Source organism: Magnusiomyces paraingens (assembly GCF_902498895.1).
Source record: "Magnusiomyces paraingens strain CBS 517.90 genome assembly, contig: contig3, whole genome shotgun sequence".
NCBI lineage: Eukaryota > Fungi > Ascomycota > Dipodascomycetes > Dipodascales > Dipodascaceae > Magnusiomyces > Magnusiomyces paraingens.
The window spans coordinates 4,708,795-4,728,089 of record NW_022474069.1 but is presented as its reverse complement, the minus strand read 5'-3'; the positions used below and the strand labels follow the sequence as shown (position 1 = coordinate 4,728,089).

The following is a 19,295-nucleotide window of genomic DNA, read 5'->3' as shown; positions in this document are numbered from 1 at the left end:
AAAATGAATCATTTTATGGGAGCTATTTAGGTAGTGTAGATATATTTATATATATTTATCTATGTTATTAATAATAACATAGATAACATAAATAGTAACTTAATATTAATTACCCACTGATAACTTTTGCTGACACCTCCACGTTATTTGACGTCACACACATAACCTTTTCCAGGACACTAAAGAGTCCTACACGAGAGTACCGGCCAGCAATCTATACCGGGTCTTTTGTTTTTGTATTTTTATTACTTTTTTTTTTTTTTTTTTTTTTTTTTTTTTTGTTATCTGACATTTTTCATGTTTCTCAATTACTCTTTGTCATTTATTTCCACTCTTGTATCATTTATTGCTCAAATGTAGAACCAAAAAAAAAAAAAAAATAAAAAAAAAGGCTATTCTACTGTCAAAATCCCAGGACGCCTCTAATTGACACGACCACGCGCCACCGGGCTGTGAAGACCAAATTAAAGATTTCTGACAACGACAACGACAACAACAATATTAACTGTAAAAACCGAAGATATGTCTTCGGGTTGTCAATTTAATTGTGTATTCATGAAGTGTTTTGAGTAGCAATCTAAAATAAAAATAAAATAAAAAAAAACTGAGTCTTTTGAGAAATATTACAAAGAACAATCTTATCGGAAATATTTCTCTTTATTTATTGCTGACGTTTTAATATTTTGCTACTCCTAGAAAAGGGCCTTTTTCTTTCCCCAGACTTTCCTTCTCTCTTACCATCTCTCTGCACTGTCTACAAAAACCTTCTTCCAACTTTTTCCCTAAATCGCCACTCACAAAATTTTTCTCCGTCGCTATATAAACTCTTATCGCACCTTATTCACCATGTCCAAGAACTACATTGTAAGTCCTTTATTCAATTCCTTATTAAACCTCATTCCAATACTAAACCTTTCTCTTAGGTCCAATTCAAGGAAAACACCCCTGAAGACGTGGTGGCCAAAATCAAGAGCGACGTGGCAGCTGCTGGCGGCTCCATCAAGCATGAATACACTTTAATCCCAGGCTTTTCTTGCTCTCTTCCTGACGACCATGTTTCGGTCTTGTCGGCCCACCCAAACATTGCTAATGTCGAGCCTGACCAGGAGGTTTCCATTTCGGCTTAAGTCAAACCACTGTTTAGACTGATGTATTTTATTTATAAATAATAATAATAATAATTGATTGATTGAACATTACAAAATCCTTCAATTTATTCCTGTACAATACCTCCCTGGATATCTAAAGCTCTTTTGACCACTCCAATTGCACCACTAGTTTGAATGGCCTCATTTCCACCGCCACTCAACCGGTACTCAATCTCACTCAATCCTTCCAGTAACGCAATACGAGCCTCTGGCTTGAGCTCATACCCTTCAAACTCCGTTGCCAAAGCCTCAAGAATATCAGCAAGCGCCAATCCACGGTCCGCTTTGATTTTCGCAACAGTCCGCACCGCTGTCGTCCAGTCGTCCTCAATGATAGTTGTCATCAGCCGTCGTACATCTGCAGGTACCGGACACCCAACACACTCGTACACCATGGCTACCGTCACGGTCGCAGCGACCCCGGTCTCGCCAGTCGTCGCTAGGTGGCACGGCTGCAGAACGTTGAGTACTTTACGCATATCACCTTTGGCCAGTGTCACCAGTGCATCTACAGCATCAGCGTCAATCTTCACGTTCTCAGCGGCGATGACCACGTCTAGGCGGGTGCGGATGGCTTCAGGTGACATGGGTGAGAATCGGAACCGAGTGCAGCGCGAAAGCAGCGCAGGGTTGATTTTATGGGCGTAGTTTGCAATGATGCAAAAACGGGTATTGTTTGTGTATTTTTCAATTACTAAAAATGTTAGGTTTATTATAATTAGATAATGAAGACAGACTTACCTCGTCTTAGAGCGTTTTGAGCAATGTTGGTCATAGCATCTGCTTCATCCAGAATGACCAGCTTGAAGTTATGCTTGGAGTTTCTATCATTGTTAGTACCTGTTTTTTTTTTTTTCAGTTGTTTTGATATCCAACTTACGCAAACATTTGTCGTGTACTTGCAAAAGTCTTGATCTGGTTGCGTACAACATCAATGCCACGATCATCCGATGCATTTAGTTCCAGCACCATGTGTCTAAAGCTCTTTTCACCATAAAGCTCGCGCGCAATCGCAAGGATCGTCGTGGTTTTACCTGTGCCTGGTGGCCCGTAGAAGAGCATGTGGGGCAGGCGACCAGCGGTAATGAACTTGCGTACTGTTGAAATGATATTGTCCTGGCCTGTGACTTCGTTAAGCGTAGACGGTCGGTACTTTTCAACCCATGGAAGTAGTTCACGCCTAGTATCTGCATCTGAAGAAGAAGTCTTGGTTATGGACTTCCCCTTGGGTGATTTTGGAGGTTCTGTGGTCATTTTATTTTTGTTGAAAAAGTGTTGATTGAAATGTTTATTGAAGTGCCAAAAAAAAAAAAATTTCGGTGGTTTGTGATGTCTACAAACAAAAATAAACATGCTTACATAATTCACGCTTAAACTTTCTTTTTGTCTGGCAAGGCCAACGAGGTAAGCAGCTCCAGAGATCTTTTCTGCTAACCAAGCCAGACACTTTATTTCTGCATAACACTTGTCTCTTAAAAGTATCGACGAGCTAATATTTGCTCTCTATATTTTTTTTAAAAAAAAAAAAAATTATGCTCAGACCGGTTCCGGCACTTACTCTTTTTTGGGTAACGGCTCTGGCTTTGGTGTTCCCGGCGGTGGTGGCTCCTGCGCAGGCGCTAGATGGGACCAGAAACAACCCTCCCACCATTAACCTACAAAACCTTAACCCAGGTCTTCTTCTTGAGGACGAACCGTTAAAACCAGGGTACTATGCTGCCGCTGTTGATCGGGTGCAATTATTGCCACGGGTAGTCAAAGACTCTGATGACTCTAAAAAGGACTCTGACGGTGACTCTGACTCTGACTCGGACAATGACTCGGACAATAACTCCAAGGGGATCCTAGACCCTCCAAGTAAAAGCGTTGCATCGCTATCGTCGGCTACCGATCTGCCAAACAACACTGTTTTGCAGGGAGAACTTTCACCAGGCGACTACCATGTTTATCATCTTACCAACGTGTCGAGTGCTGCTCAGACAGCCTTTTTCACGGCCAACCTGTGCTCAGCGCCTGCCGGGGACACAGGAAACATTAGCAACTCAGTACAGATCCAAGTGGCTGCCTCACTAACGGACCTGACATCTGCAAAAAGTGCAGGTTCTGCCAACTACACGGCGGTGTCGCTAGACTCGGATGTTATGGAGAACCCAGACTCGGATGACTATTTGACAGTGTCATCTGGGGTGATTAGCTGGTACACTGGGTTTTATATGGGATTCTCCAACTTGACTGTTTTGGCAACAAATATAAGTTCGCTGTACATCATGATACGAGCCGGAGACAATATCAAGAATATTTCAAGCAGTGACTCGTGGACGTACCAGCTAGGAGCGTCGACAGCGGGCCCGTTGCACGAGTACTCGAGCGGACCCAACTTGTACCTTGTGGATACGGACTTTGCACACGCGCTGCTGGTGACGGACGGGATGACAGACCAGAAGGAGGGCTACGAGAACATGACATTTTACGAGGACTTGGATACATACTATGACATTCATGTGTTTGTTAAGTCAGCGGGTGATGCGCTGGCGACTCGGCTTGGGGGGTCTTACTGTGCAATGAGCAGCGCACCAAGCCAGCTACTAAATCGTGGTAACGCGGACATTTCAGTGACTACAAGAGGCAATCCAGCAGTGCCTAAGCTGCAATACTTTATGAGTGGTCTTAACATGTCGACTGACTACAGCGTGTTTTTGACGCGTGCGGCTAACCCTGATTCAGAGATGGGAGCAGGCAGTAATGGAGGAACAGCATTCCCTGGGGTTTCGATGAGAACAAATGCAGAGCAAAACTGTCAGATTGTGTACGATCTTGAGTTTTGTTCAGATGTGGCATATGCGGTGCCAGGGAATGCCTCTGCGTTTACTCCGCTGGAGCTCGGAGAGGTTTATGATGCAAAGGCAAGTGGATGGTACGGGAACTTTAACAAGTCGTTGCAGCAGGTATCGTGCGATATACGGACGATGGAGCAATATTCGATTCTACGGACGTGTGAGGATTGTGCAACGTCGTATCGGCAGTGGCTGTGTTCGGTTACGATTCCAAGGTGCATGGATGCAACATCTCCTGGGGATTACTTGACGTTGCGTGCGGTGAATTCATCGCGGGCCTCATTTATCGATGAAATTATCCGGCCAGGGCCTTATAAGGAGCTGTTACCATGTATTGGCATGTGCGATGCACTAGTACAGGACTGTCCTGCTAGCATGGGGTTTGCGTGTCCCAAGGTTGGACAGATTGGGTTTGAAGGGTACTACATGTCAAAGGCGAACGACGGGTCAGTGCAGTGCAATTTCCCTGGGGCCGTGTACCGGACGAGTGGTGGGGTTCGGATTAGAAGTTCTGTATGGGGGTATCTTGTTATTTTGTTTGTATGTTTGAGTATCTTATAGAGAGAGAGAGAGAGAGAGAGAGAGAGAGGTATTCTATTCTATTATATTAAGATTTGATTTTGGTATTAGTTAATATATAATATAAAAAAAAATATTTACAAAAGAGCGGCATCACTTAAGGTTTTGTTTTTTTGGCTTGAGGTTCCTCGAGGGGTTCTCCAGGACGTTTATCTTGAACATTATTCTGGGGGGCTTCAGTTTTTTCATCAGCTTTGATTTCTTCGGTCTCAGGTTTTTCATCAGCTTTGATTTCTTCGGTCTCAGGTTTTTCATCAGCTTTGATTTCTTCGGTCTCAGTTTTTTCATCAGTTTTGATCTCTTCGGTCTCAGTTTTTTCATCAGATTTGATTTCTTCAGTCTCAGTCTTTTCATCTTTAATCTCTTCGGTCTTAGACTTTTCATCCTTGATTTCTTTAGTCTTTTCATCTTTAATCTCTTTAATCTCAGTCTTTCCATCTTTAGTTTCTCCAACTACAGTCTTAATTTCTTCTTCTTGTTCTTCTTGCTTTTTCTTTGCATCTTCTTCTGCCATTTTCTTGATTTCCTCAATTGTGATATCTGGTCCCCTTTCCAGCATGACCTTGACCATGGGGACCCACTCTTCGTCCTTCATGTTTTTGGTCAAATCATCGAGATCAAATACATTTTTACCCAACTCAAAGGGTCCCTGCTGTGCTCGTACAAGTGAAGCCATGTAAGCACAAACTCCCATTTCACGGGCCACATCATGGATCAATGACCGAATGTAGGTGCCTGACGACACGCTGAATCTAAATTTGACACGCACAAACTGGATGGGAACGGGGGAAGTTACCAATTGATCACTGGATGGTGGAGGCATTGTTTCACGGAGGTAAAAGGCTTGTTCTTCTTCTGTAGCCATGATTTTAGGAAGAGCGGCTTCTTCAAGGGTAATGTGGGTAAAGGAGCCAGGGACAATGTCGAAGAAGTCGACGTTACTTGCGCGTGGCTCGATTTTACGTGGAAGAGGGATACCTTCTCTTGCGTATTCGTAAAGAGGTCTACCATCCATTTTGAGGGCGGAATAGACTGGGGGGTATTGTGTGATTTGTCCAGTGAATTTATCTTTGATTGTTTGGGCGAGGGAGTCTTGAGTGAGGGCTGAGAGGTCTGGGGAGTACTCTACGATGGAGCCAGTGACATCGTAGGTAGTTGTTGAAGCTCCAAAGATTGCAGTTGCTTCGTAAACTTTAGTACAATCGGTGAGATATTTAGTAAGGTTTTTAGTTCCTTCGCCTACACCAATGACGATGACACCAGATGCGAGGGGGTCTAGTGTTCCTCCATGGCCGACTTTAACACCTCCGATTGAGTTTTTCTTGTCGTGTTTTTTGTACCACCACTGTTTTTTACGTTTGTCTGTTGTGAGTTTAATTTTGACGCCATTGAGTTTAGCCCAAGCACTTGAGTTTTCCACGTAGGGGGATGCATTGAGAGCAGTTTTAAGGGCGTTGACTGCTTGAGCGGAGGATGGGCCGGATGGTTTTGAGATTGCAAAGATACCTTCCATGTTTAATGGTGTTTCAGTTGAGAAGGGAGGGTAGGTGTAGTTGAAGATGGAAATGAGAGAGGTTGGGTTAGTAGTAGTACTAGTAGTGGTGGAAGGTTGAGGTAATGGGGATAGTGGTGATTGACGGACTGGTCTTGAAGATTTTGGGGATGATTTGATATAAATTTTAGGAGAAAAAGAGGTTGATAAGAATAGACGGAGGGTAGGTTGAGGTTGATTATGGACTGGACGGAAAAGACCAAACATGTGGACAAGAGATGGAATGAATGATGAGGAGGGAAGTGAAAGGAAGGGAGGGGATAGGATGAGAAATTAATGAATTTTTTTTTTTTTTTTTTGGGAGGAATTTGGGAGGAATTTGGGTGAAGATGTTTAAAGGTGGTTTAGGAATCTGAAAAAAAAAAGAAAAAAAAAAAACAAGAAAAAAAAAATTTGATAAGGTTGGAAGATGAGCTTAGTACCAAGATATAAGTATTAAGTATTAAAGGTTAAGAGTTAAGATTTAAAAATGATTTTATTGTTACGGATGAGCGGCTAAGGACGGAAGGATAAAGTTACTGTTGGTAGGTAAAGAAGTTAAGTAATTTTTAAAGTATTTTTAAGTAAGTAAGTAAGTAAGTAAGTAAGTTTATTTGTTATAAATATATATTAGGGTTAGGGTTAAAGATTATAAAAATTGAATTTTTTTTTTATGTGATTGGACAATTGATGGATTGAGGATGAAGTTTTTTTTTTTTTTTTTTTTTTTTTTTTTTTTGATGATTTGATTGAAAGATAATTAATCTTTCTATTTCTATCCTGTAAGAATCTCCATTTCAAGTTGCAATTTTTTTGTTTTATATAAATAAAATAAAATAGAATAAAAAAGAACGAATTGACGGAGTGCCCGGCTTTTTTCTTTTGATGATCTCCATGTTTTTTTTTATTTTTTTTTTTTTCTCCCCTCTCTTTTCTTAGAAAAAAAAAAAATAAAATAAAAATAAAAAAAAAAACGAGAATTGTGCGGGGGAGGAATAGAAGTAAAGTTGTAAAGACAAAAGTTCCGATAAATTTTCGCGTGGCTTTATTATAGAAAATTATTATTATTTTTTTATTATTTTTGACAGACTACTATTAAATAATAATATTAAATAAAAAATAATATCCACGCAACTAAAAAAAAACAAAAAATAAAAAAAAAAAATTAAATCATCGGATGGTGGTAAGTATTAGTGGTATTAGTGGTAGTGGTGGTAGTGGTGGTTTTGATGAACATTAAAGGTCAATTGGATTTTAATTGAGTTTTTTGCATTTATGAACTGACTTTTTGAATAATTGAATAAATGATTTATCAATTGAATGATTAAATAAATAATTTTATCAATTGATATATTATTAATTTTTTTTTTTATTTATCTACCACGTGAAGTGAATCTTTTTTTTATCTTGGACTATATATATATGAGTTTTTTTTATTTTATTTTATTTTAATTTATTTTAATTTATTTAAAATTCTTAATTTATTTTTTAAAAATAAAATAAAATCAATTTGAAAGTATTTCTTTATTTAATTCTTTATTGTAGAGATTTAAAGTTTTTTTTATTTTTTTATTTTTTTTTATTTTTTTACTGACAATATTGATGATGATGATAAGCCTATACAGCTATATACATATACCTATACATACTTATATACACACATATACATATCAGACATATATATATTTATTATATATATTATTATATACATATAAAAAATCAGTCGACTTTATATATATAATAAAATTAAATCAAATTAAATAAAAATAAAAATAAAAATAAAAATAAAAATAAATTCCTTGGTTTGATCTCTACAAAAGTGCTTTAAGGCTTTAAACAAAGTTAAATGGAAGTTCTTCGGAAGGTCCTCCTTTTTTTTTTTTTTTTTTTTTTTTATTCTAAAGACTTAAAAGATACTATTATTATTATTATTATTATTATTATTATTATTGTTATTGTTATTACTATATACTACTTATACCACCACAATCTTTATAAATCTTCATCACCTGTTGGCTTTGATTTATTTGATTTGTTTGGATTTATATTTATTTATATTTTTATTAAATATGATATATATATTTTTTAAAAAAAATCAAATCAATTCATATAATCTTCCAACAAATAATAAAAATAAAAATAAAAAAAAAATCCCCGCCTTTCTTCTTCTTCTTCTTCTTCTTCTTCATCACTATTTCTTTTTTCAAATATATTGATTAATATACCTATTGATGACTAATAATTTACATAACATAAACTACTATGATTGGCCAATTCCTCAATTCCTCCCTTCTTCCTTCTTCCTTCTTCCTTCTTCCTCCTTCTACCCTCTTAGACCTCTCAGCCCTGCCCCTTTTTTTTTTTTCCCTCTCCCCCGCCATTCTAAATCTGTACACACACACACACACACACTGATTTTGCTAGTGGTGGTGATGATGATTCAGGCCACGGCAGCACCAGCACCAGCACCACCACCATCAGCACCAACCGCCACCCTCCAATACTTACTTACTTTCTTACTTTCTTACTTACTCACCCAACTATATAAAGAGCCCAAATTCCCCTCCTTTTCAAAATTTTTTTTTTTTTTTCTTTCCTCTCTCTTCTCTTCTCTTTTTTTTTTTTTTTTCTTCTTTTCCTCATCATCTTCTTTTTCTTTAAAACCCTCTAATTTTTAAAATCTTTTTTTTTTCTCCCCCCCCTCACTTTATTTCTTAATTAATACAATTCAAAATGGTTACCAAGGTTGGCATTAACGGTTTCGGCAGAATTGGCCGCATTGTAAGTATTATTATTATTATTATATTTGATTATATCAATTCCAATCTCAATTGAATTTTTTTTTCTAACTCTTTTGTAATCTATAGGTTCTCAGAAACGCCCTCAAGAACCCCGAGGTCGAGGTTGTCGCTGTCAATGATCCTTTCATCTCCACTGACTACGCTGCTTACATGTTCAAGTTTGACTCTACCCACGGCAAGTTTGCTGGTGATGTCGAGTTCAAGGACAACCACATTGTCATTGATGGCAAGGAAATTGCCGTCTACGGCGAGAGAGACCCCGCTAACATTCCTTGGGGCAAGTCTGGTGCTGACTACGTTGTCGAGTCCACCGGTGTCTTCACCACCAAGGAGAAGGCCTCTGCTCACTTGAAGGGTGGTGCCAAGAAGGTTGTCATTTCTGCTCCTTCTGCTGATGCCCCCATGTTTGTTGTTGGTGTTAACCTCGAAAAGTACACTCCTGATCTCGATGTCATTTCCAACGCTTCCTGCACAACCAACTGTTTGGCTCCCCTCGCCAAGGTTGTCAATGACGAGTTCACCATCATTGAGGGCCTTATGACCACTGTCCACTCCATCACTGCCACCCAGAAGACTGTCGATGGTCCTTCCCACAAGGACTGGCGCGGTGGCCGTACCGCCGGCGACAATATCATTCCCTCTTCTACCGGTGCTGCCAAGGCTGTCGGTAAGGTCATTCCTGAGCTCAATGGCAAGCTCACTGGTCTTTCTCTCCGTGTCCCCACCTCTGACGTTTCCGTTGTTGACTTGACTGTCAGACTCGAGAAGGCTGTCACTTACGAGGACATTAAGACTGCCATGAAGAAGGCTTCTGAGGGCTCCCTTAAGGGTGTTCTCGGTTACACTGAGGATGCTGTTGTCTCTACTGACTTCCTCGGTGACACCCACTCTTCTATCTTTGATGCCACTGCCGGTATCCTCCTCAATGAGCACTTTGTCAAGCTCATTTCTTGGTACGACAACGAGTACGGTTACTCTGCCCGTGTCGTTGACCTCCTTGTTTACATTTCCAAGGTTGACGCTTCTGCTTAAATTTTTATGTAATGACTTGTTTTAAAAATGTGAATATATTTTTTTTTTATAAATTTGGTGGTGGTGGTGGTGGAAGAGGAAGTGACTCCAAGGCACTTTCTGTGAGAATTTTGTTGAGATAGTATTGTGTGTTGTGTGGTTGATGCTGATGCTGATGCTGATGCTGCTGTTGGGTAAAGGGTTTTGCTGGGGATGTGTAGGATTGGGTTTCAGACTGTGGAGAGGAATTGGGTGGAAGGTTTACTTGACTTGTACTTGATGACTCAACTTGTTGATGATGTGGAATGTTTTGCCCCGCAACGTGAGTCCAAAAATTGAGCATACTAAGAGACTCCCGAGCTGCCGTCGGTGGCGTCAAAGGATGTTGTTGTAAATGCTGTTTCTGCTGTTTCTGTTTCTGTTTCTGCTGCTGCTGCTGCTGCTGCTGCTGCTGCTGCTGCTGCTGTTGTTGTTGTTGTTGGCATTGTTTGTCTAGTAGTCCTAGCGGGCGTCTATTGGCCGTTACTGTCATCGGTGCACCATTGGAGCCCACATTTCCGCTATCACCACTACAACCTCCACTTCCACCTCCACTTCCACCTAAATCAGTCAATGCGGGCTCGTTTGATCCGGTACCATGGTCCTGTGTCAGGTACGGGTCCTGTTGTCCGCATGCAAATGGCATTTCTTCTTCTTCTTCTTCATTTTCTTCTTGTTCAAATTCAAATTCAAATTCATGACCATTATTGCTGCTTTCTTCAGTTTCTGATAAATCATCATCCCCCCGCATTGACCTCCCAACGGATCCAAACACTCCGTCTAGCCATGGCTGTGGTGTTGCAGGAATAAGTACGTTGTCATCATCATCGTCATTGTTGTCATTGTTGTCTTTGTTGTCATTGTTGTCATTGTTGACATCTTTGTCTTTGACATTGGGTCCATAACTTGAACTCTTTTCCTCAGATTCTACTTTGATTTTTATGCTTGCAGCTTCTGTTGCTTCTGTTGCTTCTGTTGCTTCTGTTGCTTCTGTTGCTTCTGTAGCTGTTGTTGTATCTGTCACGAAATTCGTTTCTTTATCCTTAAGCCGACTACCATTACCACTATCACCACAAGTATCGCCCAGAAAAGTTTCTCCGCGCCATTTACCTGCGCCATTTAGTGGGTCCATACCACGTTGTTGTTTCTTGTGCTTATGCTTATGCTTCTGATTTTGCTTCGTAATCGTACCAGGACCGGCCTTTTGCTGCCCACTTTTCTTGTCCACACCACCATCGTCCTTATCTTCCTGCTTAATAAACCCATCCGTTTCTTCCCGTCGCTCGTTATTATTATCATCATCATCATCATCATCATCATCATCATCATCATCATCATCATCATCATCATCATCATCATCATCATCATCATCATCATCATTTTTATTTTTATTATTATTATTAATCTTCTTTTTCATGATTTTCATTTTTTTCATCTTCATCTTCATTGTTTTTTCCATCTTTCGCTTCTTCCCAATCCTTAATGCTTCAATATCTTCCTCCTGTTTAACCAAAACTTCTTCTTTTTCTTTTTTTTTTTCCTTTTCCTTTTCCTTTTCCTTTTCTTTTTGGTCTTCAACAATCGTCCTCTCCATACCCCCCACTAGTTGTACATGTTCCTTATCAATCCGTATACTTTCATCTTGTCCCTCTGACTCTCTTTTAATCCGAGGAATCTTATCCAATGTCTCACAAGCTGCCGCTGTCGCCTTTGCCGCCGCTGTGGCCGATGCAAACTTACCACTCCCTGAAACTACCGTCGGCCGGCCTTCACCTTCCTTCTCTTTAGTGATGACGCCAATCGGACCCCCATTCTTCTCCGTACTTCCCGTCGTAACTACCATCCTTGGCGTATCTCCAACACAACCAACACAACCAACACTACTAACACTACCAACATCATTAATACCACTAACAGCCGCTACTACTTCCCTAGGCTCTTTAACACTCCCACGTTGTCCTCCTCGTAAAGATGATTCCATGGTATCTTGTTTTTGTTTTTGTCCTTGTACTTTTTCACGCAATTTCCCATCAATCTCTCGCAACGCCCTTTGGCCCACCTTTAACTTCACCATCTTTCTTTCCTCATCTCCATCTCCATCTCCATTCCCATTCCCATTCCCATTCCCATCTTTATCTTTATCTTTATCTTCATCTTCATTCTCCTGTTCCTCTCTTTTACTCCCACGAGCCCGCCGCGCAGCACGGAAAAAAGCTCGATATGCAGCCTCCGCGGCCTGCAACTGCGCATCACCTTCTTCTCGAACAAGCAACGCAAGCCTCTCGTCCGCAGCTTCCAGTGGCTCCCATTGTTTCCGTGGACTTGACGACGGAACTTCCCGTACCTTGCGCACCACCCGAGGAGTATTGATTGCTATCTGCGATAACGCAACAGTCTCAGGTAACACAACATCCCTAGACTCAGTTTCTGACCTCACTTTGCTCTCGCCCATAGACATCCCCAAAGTACTCCACTGACCTGTAGACATACCTACTCTCGCCCTACCAATGCTTCCGAGTCCCATACTCGAACGACCTATAGAACTCGTCGCTGTCGACGCACTGTCGTCCCGCGACTGTGCGTTCCGGCTCAGCGCAAAAAGCTGTGTCAGCGTCTTGACTGCTTTTGCCGCAGAGCCATGTGTTGATTTCCCTCCAGTGCTAGAGTTTGTATGTTTTGTAGATGTCGTAGATGTTGTAGATGTTGATGTCTGTTTAAGGCTTACGCGTCGTAACCCAGGTCCCGTATGTTTTGTGTTTACCGATCCTGCTCGTTGTTTCTGCCCACTATGACTGTCTATTAATCTAGATGAATCCGAGGTAACATTTTCACGATGATTATGCTTGCGTTGTCGGCGCTTCTGTTTCTTCAAAGACTCGGGCCACTGACTTGCCCCAACTTCATAGTCTTCATCACTCTCGCGATCATTATCAATCACCAGCTCAGGGAACATTTGGGACGCAGATCCGTTCCACTCATTCCCATCTGCTGACGTACTTGTCATTTCGGGTAGTCTTTCTGCTTGCTTGCTTGCTGGATTTTAAAGGGGGGGGGAGGACCGAAATCTAAACGTGGTTTAGCTAGTCTGTGTTGAGATTTTTTTTTAAAGTGGTGGTAGAGATGGCAAAAAAAAAAAAAAATAAAATAAAAATAAAAATAACTGAAAAAACAAATAAAAAACAAATTAAAAACGCGTTTATCACGCGAATCTGACGCGTAACACAAATTTCTATTTTTGATATAATGCGGCTTTTCTAAAAGTATTTACAAGTGAATATTAATTTTACAAAATCATTTTATCTCCCCCACCCCACAACCTTTTTCCCTCAACTAAATAAAAACTCTCCCCCCACGGCTAGGTACCTCCAACTGTCGCACAAACTCCATCGAAGCTTCCACAAATGTCCTCAGCATCTTATAATTCTCCTCATCTTCTTTCTCGGTCCCCTCAAACACTTGAGCCTCTGCCAGATCCAACACCAGATTGGCCTCTGTGCGTCGGCCACTTACCACACCTCCCTCAACCGTTGCCAACTGCAGAATATGACCCTTATACTTCAAGTCAGTCTGTTTCCGGTACACCATAGAGTGGTACATATACGGCACAGAAACTATCTTATGCTCACCTGTCTTACTGTCTGGCACAGACATTGCCAGGTACAACTGATTCGGGGCGCTAATGTTCACAAGCCCAGAGAAATCAAGTCGTGACTTACCCAGGTACTCTCGCACATTTGTCAGTCTTTGTTTTTTTAGTTCAGACAATGAATCACTTCCTTCTGCATCATACACACTTCCAGGATCTAATACAAACTCAGTCTTTGCTGCCGAAAACTTAACGTCCGTATTCAAGTGCGCCAAAGAAACATATGTATTGGCCTCCTTTAGCACAAAAACAACATTCACACTCTCATTGACCGCCCGTTCATCTTCATCAATCTCCAACCACATTTCCATTGGCGGGAATTCCTTAAACTGTGCCGCAGACACAATATTGTCAGCTGCTGTCGATGTGCCGTCATGTAAAAACGGACTTGGCAAAAACTTCATTTGCACATAATAAGAATGCTCGTCTGTAATCTCGCTTTCCCGCTCCGCTGTCGCTTCAAACAATTCCGTAAGATGCTCTGATGGTGTCTTGCTTTCGTCAAGAAGCGTACGAATCGTTGGTGATGGGTCGGTCGGCTTGGCCAAAGAAATGCCTTCACTAGGGTTCCCCAACATATCTTCATCTAGTAACCCCTCATATTCTTCAGCTTCCTCCGTCTCATACTTAAACTGTGGCAGTTTCCGGCACTGATCCAGCACATTGGCCACGTCCGTCAAAAACGTGGTTTTCGGAACACTCTTCGACTCACTAGAAAACTCCTTCAAAAGGGAACTCTTATCACTAGCTTGGTGAAGAATATTACCAAATGTCGCCGCAACAGTCACATGAGGTGGGGCCTCCGTATCCAGCCCACTAAACTTAACTGACTTGAACGTCTTCAAAATAGAATCTGTAATGGTTGTAGCAAAATCCTCCTTAAGAACTTCCAAGCTTTGCTTCGTAGGCTTCACTTGTAAAAGTTCCAGATTAAGAGCCGCCAAAGAAGCTTCTGCATCCTTCACAGTGGTATCCTTTTCATTTTCCCAAGTCTTTGTAGCCAACTCATCAAAAACATTAACAATATCCACACTCTCCTTAGCTACCTCGCTCTTTCTCACTTTGGACTTGGCCAGCTTCCAGCGCGCCCACTCCTTATCCCGGTCAATCCACCCCAGTGCGTCGTCGTTAATGATTTGAGTCAAAACCCCGCGCTTGGTATTTACTTCATTCGTATCATGCAAGTACGATTCTACCAACCGCGGGCTGTAGCCTACAGACCCCCAAATAAAGCGCTCGGCCCGGTTCAAAAACTTGCGACCAAGAGCAGAGGCTACCAGCCGTGTCCCTTGCCGATCAATATAGGTATCAGAAAGTCGTTGGATGGTTTCCAATGGCAGCTCGTCAATGTTGATAATGCTGGTAAACGGAGTCAAGTCAAACTCCTTGGTGACAACATTGCTAAGCGCATTCATCATAGAAACCTGAATCCATTTAAATGTATCCTTTGTCGAACGAATGACAATCTGTTGGTGATCGGGAAGAACCACAATCTTGGCTCCGGATTTAGTCCACGACCGAGCAAGCTGACCGTTGCGGGCAACAATCAAGAAGATATCGCGCAGCGACAAGTCCATCGAGTTTTCCACAATAACGTCCGACGACTCGTCAATTTCCATCGACGGTTTAAGCCCCCACAGACGGTCAAGAATGTACCGTGACAGAATCGTTTTACGCCACGTGCTACACGGTGCCTGAGCATCGTTTTGTTTTACAAAGTCCCTTAGTTGCGGCACAGTATATGCGCGAATAATATCATTGTAAAGTTGCTCGTAACGTTTGCGCGACACAAGCTGAGTAGACGGCCGTAGCTGCGTGATGCTTTGGAGAATCACTTCGTAAGGCACGTCACGCTTGAACTTGAGCAGCTTCTTGAGCTGTGCATCCAGCTGGTCCATATTAATGTCGTCCTTGCCTCCCTTGCGCACCATGGGCCGTGGTCGCGGCAGAATCCGCGCGCTGCGCGCATTTAAAATGACCAGTTTCTGTGCGCGCGGCGGTAGCTTGACGCCGTGAGGAGAATCAGACTGAGAAGTAGGCTGAGCAGTAGGACTGTCAGATGTAGAGTCGGAAGATGAAGCCCAGCGCCGGGCCATCATGGGGCCAAATCGAAACCGGCTACATGCTAATGAAGCCCTCGCCGTTAACATTTTTTTTTATTATTATTGAGCTTTTGGCGGAAATGGTTAGGTGAATCAGGAAAAAAATTGAAAATTTACAAAGATGGGGAAAAATTTTAAACTCAACAGGGTAACCTCTGCGATTTTTTTTTTTTTTTTTTTTTTTTTTCTTTCTTTCTTTCTGTACATGTCTATCTTTCCCTTTACAAAAAATTCTTTCCCAAATCCCTCTTCGACATCATAAATACCACGACTATGGACGAAGATGGCGATGAGCGCGTAACAGACCAAAGCGCCATGGCCATGTGGGAGTCGTTTGAGCTTTCCGGGCTGCGGCCGTGTAATATCCGGAGCTTGACGCCCGAGACTGAGGCATACCTTGCCAACCCGCTGCACTTGTTTACCAGTACCAAGCATTACCAGTCCTACTCGGACAACCTGTATGCCCAGCTCCCACATGTTATGGGCCCGTACATGGTGCCTGCGCCCAACGCGTATCCGCTTATGCCCCCTCGCGCGTTTGCCCAACTTGCATCACTGCTGAACTTGCCGCCCGGCGTGCTGCTCCCGCGCCGCCGTATCGACGTTTGTAAAGAGCTCGGCATTGAGCGACCTCCTCGTGAAGTTGTGCTAGTGGCCGACAGTACTGCGTATGATCCAGAGGACATTACATACAGCCATTATGAGGAGGAAGTTAAGAAAAAACGCAAGCCTATTGGGGTAGAGAATGAAGACAGTCTGCAACAGTCTCGACCACGCAAGAGAGCAAAAGTGTGCACAGTTGCGCGACCCCAGTTTTTAAAATCCTATGCATCAGTTTATAACGCTGAGCTCGTTGAGTTTTTAACGGGAGTTTCGGGTCCCTCGGAGCTCCAGCCTAGTATGGTTTCGGCAACAAAGAGTGCTCCTGTGACAAGTACGTCCTACGGAACTCTATGGACTAGCGAGGAAAAGGAAAAGTTTTTTGTATTTCTTGGGCGCCGGTCGCGGCATGATATGGCTGGGATTGCCGAGGCTATAGGCACCAAGACTGCTCTGGAGTGCGAGATATACCATAATTTATTATTTCGTGAGGCTCAGAAACTACGCGGAGACCGTGTAGAGGGGAATGTGAATAGCATTTCTTTGGGAGAGATTCCGGCAGCTGCAGAGATGAGTGAACTGTGGATCGAGATTGAACAGGCGCAGGCGCAGGCTCTCGATGACTGGACCAACCATTTAGAAAGCGGGTGTTTGGAGCATGACAAGACCGACGACAAGAGTGTTTACTACAACCCCCAGGTCTCAATTATGGGCGCTCGCAAGACGGGCGTTTTAATTGACCTTAAAAATAACCCATTCAAGTCTGATCCGCCATTGTATGGTGAGACTGAGGAATTTTTCGAGTCTCAAGATCCTGCTTTTGAGCCGTACTTTGATGATCCTGTGAATAAGGTTGTGCGTGCAAGCTCAGCCATGGCTATGGCCCACGAGTTCTGGAACATGCCATTGGGAGACTCTCTAAGCCGCGACTTTGCAGAACGCACTCAACTACAGTATATTGAAGGCGAGACATTGGACGAGCTAAACCAGATTGTGATTGATTATACGCGGAGTCTTGTGCGCGCAATCTATGGGCGGATGATTGCGATGCTTGCATCCAAGTCGCGATACCAAAAACAAAACTTAACGGTGACACGGACCATGGTGCTATCGATGTTGCAGGAAATGGACTTTACGTTGCCACGACACACGCTGCTGAATAGTATTCTTGCGCGGGAAAACGTAGACGTATTGACGTCGGTGCGGAACAAGACGGTAGAGAAATTTTGTACTTTTGTTTACAATCCGTTTTACACGTCGTGGCATAGCAATCTTTTGCTGAATCGAAGGGATTACCAGTCTGCGTATAGTTTATTGCGAGAAAAAGTTCATGGGAGTTTGCAGCGGCCGTTGGAAACAAATGATGTGGACGATTCTCGGAGTGTGATTGATTTTAATTCTGATGAGGAGTCTGAAGAGATGAAGCCTTTACAAGCGGACGAGTTTCGAGATTTGGACGAGGACAGAGAGTACCTTTCTGATGAGCTACTGGACTATTCTGCACATGCCATTGGTAGCAAGATGCGCAAGAAGATTATGATTCGGGCAATTCCACCTCCACGAAGCTTAGACGAGTTTACTGAAAATGATATCCGAGATATGATTGATACCGTGCGAGCTCTTGAAGAGAAAAAGATCACTCATAGCGCATTATTAGAGCGCACGCTTTTGGCCCAAAACTGTGGCCGGATGCCTGGAGAAAACGATAGCGATACCGAGGCCCATTCCACAGACGAGTCCGAGAGCGAGAATGATAACGAAAACGAAAGCGAGCTTGAGAATTCTCGGGTTCCAGTTGGATGTGATGCTGAGGGACATTTGCTATCTATTGGTATTGATGCATTACTTGCGTACGAAGAGCAAGTGCTTGATAGCCTAGACAAGTCGGTGAGCGAGCGAGAGGAAGAACGGCTTTTGCAGAGATTGGAGTTGGAAGAGCCTAGTGTCAGGGCCGTTTACAGGCAACTTGGGGAGTGGTTTATGGCGGACGGCATACCGCGGATAGCCGAGACAGTACGCGAACTTATGCAGAAGCCGGAGTACGCCGATGAAGATATGACTGACTGTTCGTATAAGGGCCGGCGGTCAGCTGGGCGACTAGAGCGTGAGCGACTGGATCGAGTTTTTTCTACTCGGTGGGCATTTGACGAGGAGCTGCTGAGTGGAGTTGATGACGAATATCTGTTTGAGGCGCGGTTGCTTGTGACGCAGATTATGTATGTGCATGCGTTGGAGCGGTCGAGGCTGGTAAGGCAACTTCAAGAGAAGCTAGAGCGGAAAGCTTCGGCAAAGCATGCGAGTAAGTGTCGGATGAAGCATTTGGAGGATGTGATTGAGGAGCTTGCGAAGTGCTTGGCTCCGATGACCGAGGTTGAAAGTGAAGAGGAAGAGGAAGAGGAAGAAGAGGAAGAAGATGAAGAAGATGAAGAAGATGAAGAAGATGAAGAAGATCCGGGAGAAGGACGCAACGACAAGAAGCGATGGGGTGTTGCACGGATGCTTGCGATGGAATACTTATCTGCGGCACATGCGGGATTGGCGCGAATGTTTCCTTTACAGGGTGGGCTTGGGATTTAATGAAGATGTATTAAGAATCCCAGAATCTCAATGGGATTTTCTTTTCGGGTGTTTCGGGTGTTTCGGGTGTTTCGGGTGTTTCGGGTCTTTGGGTTTTTTTTTTTTTTTTTTTTTTCGAAACGATGGGACATCAAATGGTTGACGTGGCTGCCGAGCGCCGCAGACCACTTTAAACGGAAATTTTACGTGGGGGGTAAGCGACGTGTTTTTGTGTTGTTTTTTCCGGTAAGTAGCTACAAGAAAGAAAACTTTTGCGGCTACACTGCAGTGGTGGATGCATGAATTTACGACTTTTCCATAGAGGAAGCAAAAATAAAAATAAAAAGGCAATTTATGTCTTCTGGACCAAAAGAAAGAAAGAAAAAAAAATTTTATTAAAAGAAAGTAAAAAAAAATTTTTTTTTTCTTGACTCTTTTTTTTTTTTTT

At 42.6% G+C, this 19,295-nt stretch overlaps 8 protein-coding genes across 8 annotated transcripts; 4 read left to right on the top strand and 4 right to left on the bottom strand.

Moving 5' to 3' along the window:
* Positions 1-846: 846 nt before the first annotated feature.
* On the top strand, positions 847-1,127 carry SAPINGB_P004751 (uncharacterized protein; the record flags this gene model as incomplete). Its single annotated transcript, XM_031999466.1, has 2 exons — positions 847-864; positions 924-1,127. 2 exons carry the CDS (start codon positions 847-849, stop codon positions 1,125-1,127), a joined length of 222 nt encoding a protein of 73 aa, XP_031855357.1.
* Positions 1,128-1,213: 86 nt separating this feature from the next.
* SAPINGB_P004750 (uncharacterized protein) lies at positions 1,214-2,402 on the bottom strand (the record flags this gene model as incomplete). The annotated part of the gene is made up of 3 exons (XM_031999465.1): positions 1,214-1,842; positions 1,890-1,972; positions 2,029-2,402. 3 exons carry the CDS (start codon positions 2,400-2,402, stop codon positions 1,214-1,216), a joined length of 1,086 nt encoding a protein of 361 aa, XP_031855356.1.
* Positions 2,403-2,680: 278 nt separating this feature from the next.
* Positions 2,681-4,543, top strand: SAPINGB_P004749 (uncharacterized protein; the record flags this gene model as incomplete). Its single annotated transcript, XM_031999464.1, has 1 exon — positions 2,681-4,543. One exon carries the CDS (start codon positions 2,681-2,683, stop codon positions 4,541-4,543), a length of 1,863 nt encoding a protein of 620 aa, XP_031855355.1.
* Positions 4,544-4,658: 115 nt separating this feature from the next.
* SAPINGB_P004748 (uncharacterized protein) lies at positions 4,659-6,320 on the bottom strand (the record flags this gene model as incomplete). Its single annotated transcript, XM_031999463.1, has 1 exon — positions 4,659-6,320. One exon carries the CDS (start codon positions 6,318-6,320, stop codon positions 4,659-4,661), a length of 1,662 nt encoding a protein of 553 aa, XP_031855354.1.
* Positions 6,321-8,825: 2,505 nt separating this feature from the next.
* Positions 8,826-9,925, top strand: SAPINGB_P004747 (uncharacterized protein; the record flags this gene model as incomplete). Its single annotated transcript, XM_031999462.1, has 2 exons — positions 8,826-8,873; positions 8,960-9,925. The coding sequence occupies 2 exons, from the start codon at positions 8,826-8,828 to the stop codon at positions 9,923-9,925; spliced, it is 1,014 nt and encodes a 337-aa protein (XP_031855353.1).
* Positions 9,926-9,971: 46 nt separating this feature from the next.
* SAPINGB_P004746 (uncharacterized protein) lies at positions 9,972-12,947 on the bottom strand (the record flags this gene model as incomplete). The annotated part of the gene is made up of 1 exon (XM_031999461.1): positions 9,972-12,947. The coding sequence occupies one exon, from the start codon at positions 12,945-12,947 to the stop codon at positions 9,972-9,974; it is 2,976 nt and encodes a 991-aa protein (XP_031855352.1).
* Positions 12,948-13,273: 326 nt separating this feature from the next.
* Positions 13,274-15,739, bottom strand: SAPINGB_P004745 (uncharacterized protein; the record flags this gene model as incomplete). The annotated part of the gene is made up of 1 exon (XM_031999460.1): positions 13,274-15,739. One exon carries the CDS (start codon positions 15,737-15,739, stop codon positions 13,274-13,276), a length of 2,466 nt encoding a protein of 821 aa, XP_031855351.1.
* A 225-nt stretch (positions 15,740-15,964) lies between these two features.
* SAPINGB_P004744 (uncharacterized protein) lies at positions 15,965-18,868 on the top strand (the record flags this gene model as incomplete). The annotated part of the gene is made up of 1 exon (XM_031999459.1): positions 15,965-18,868. The coding sequence occupies one exon, from the start codon at positions 15,965-15,967 to the stop codon at positions 18,866-18,868; it is 2,904 nt and encodes a 967-aa protein (XP_031855350.1).
* Between the last annotated feature and the right edge of the window lie 427 nt (positions 18,869-19,295).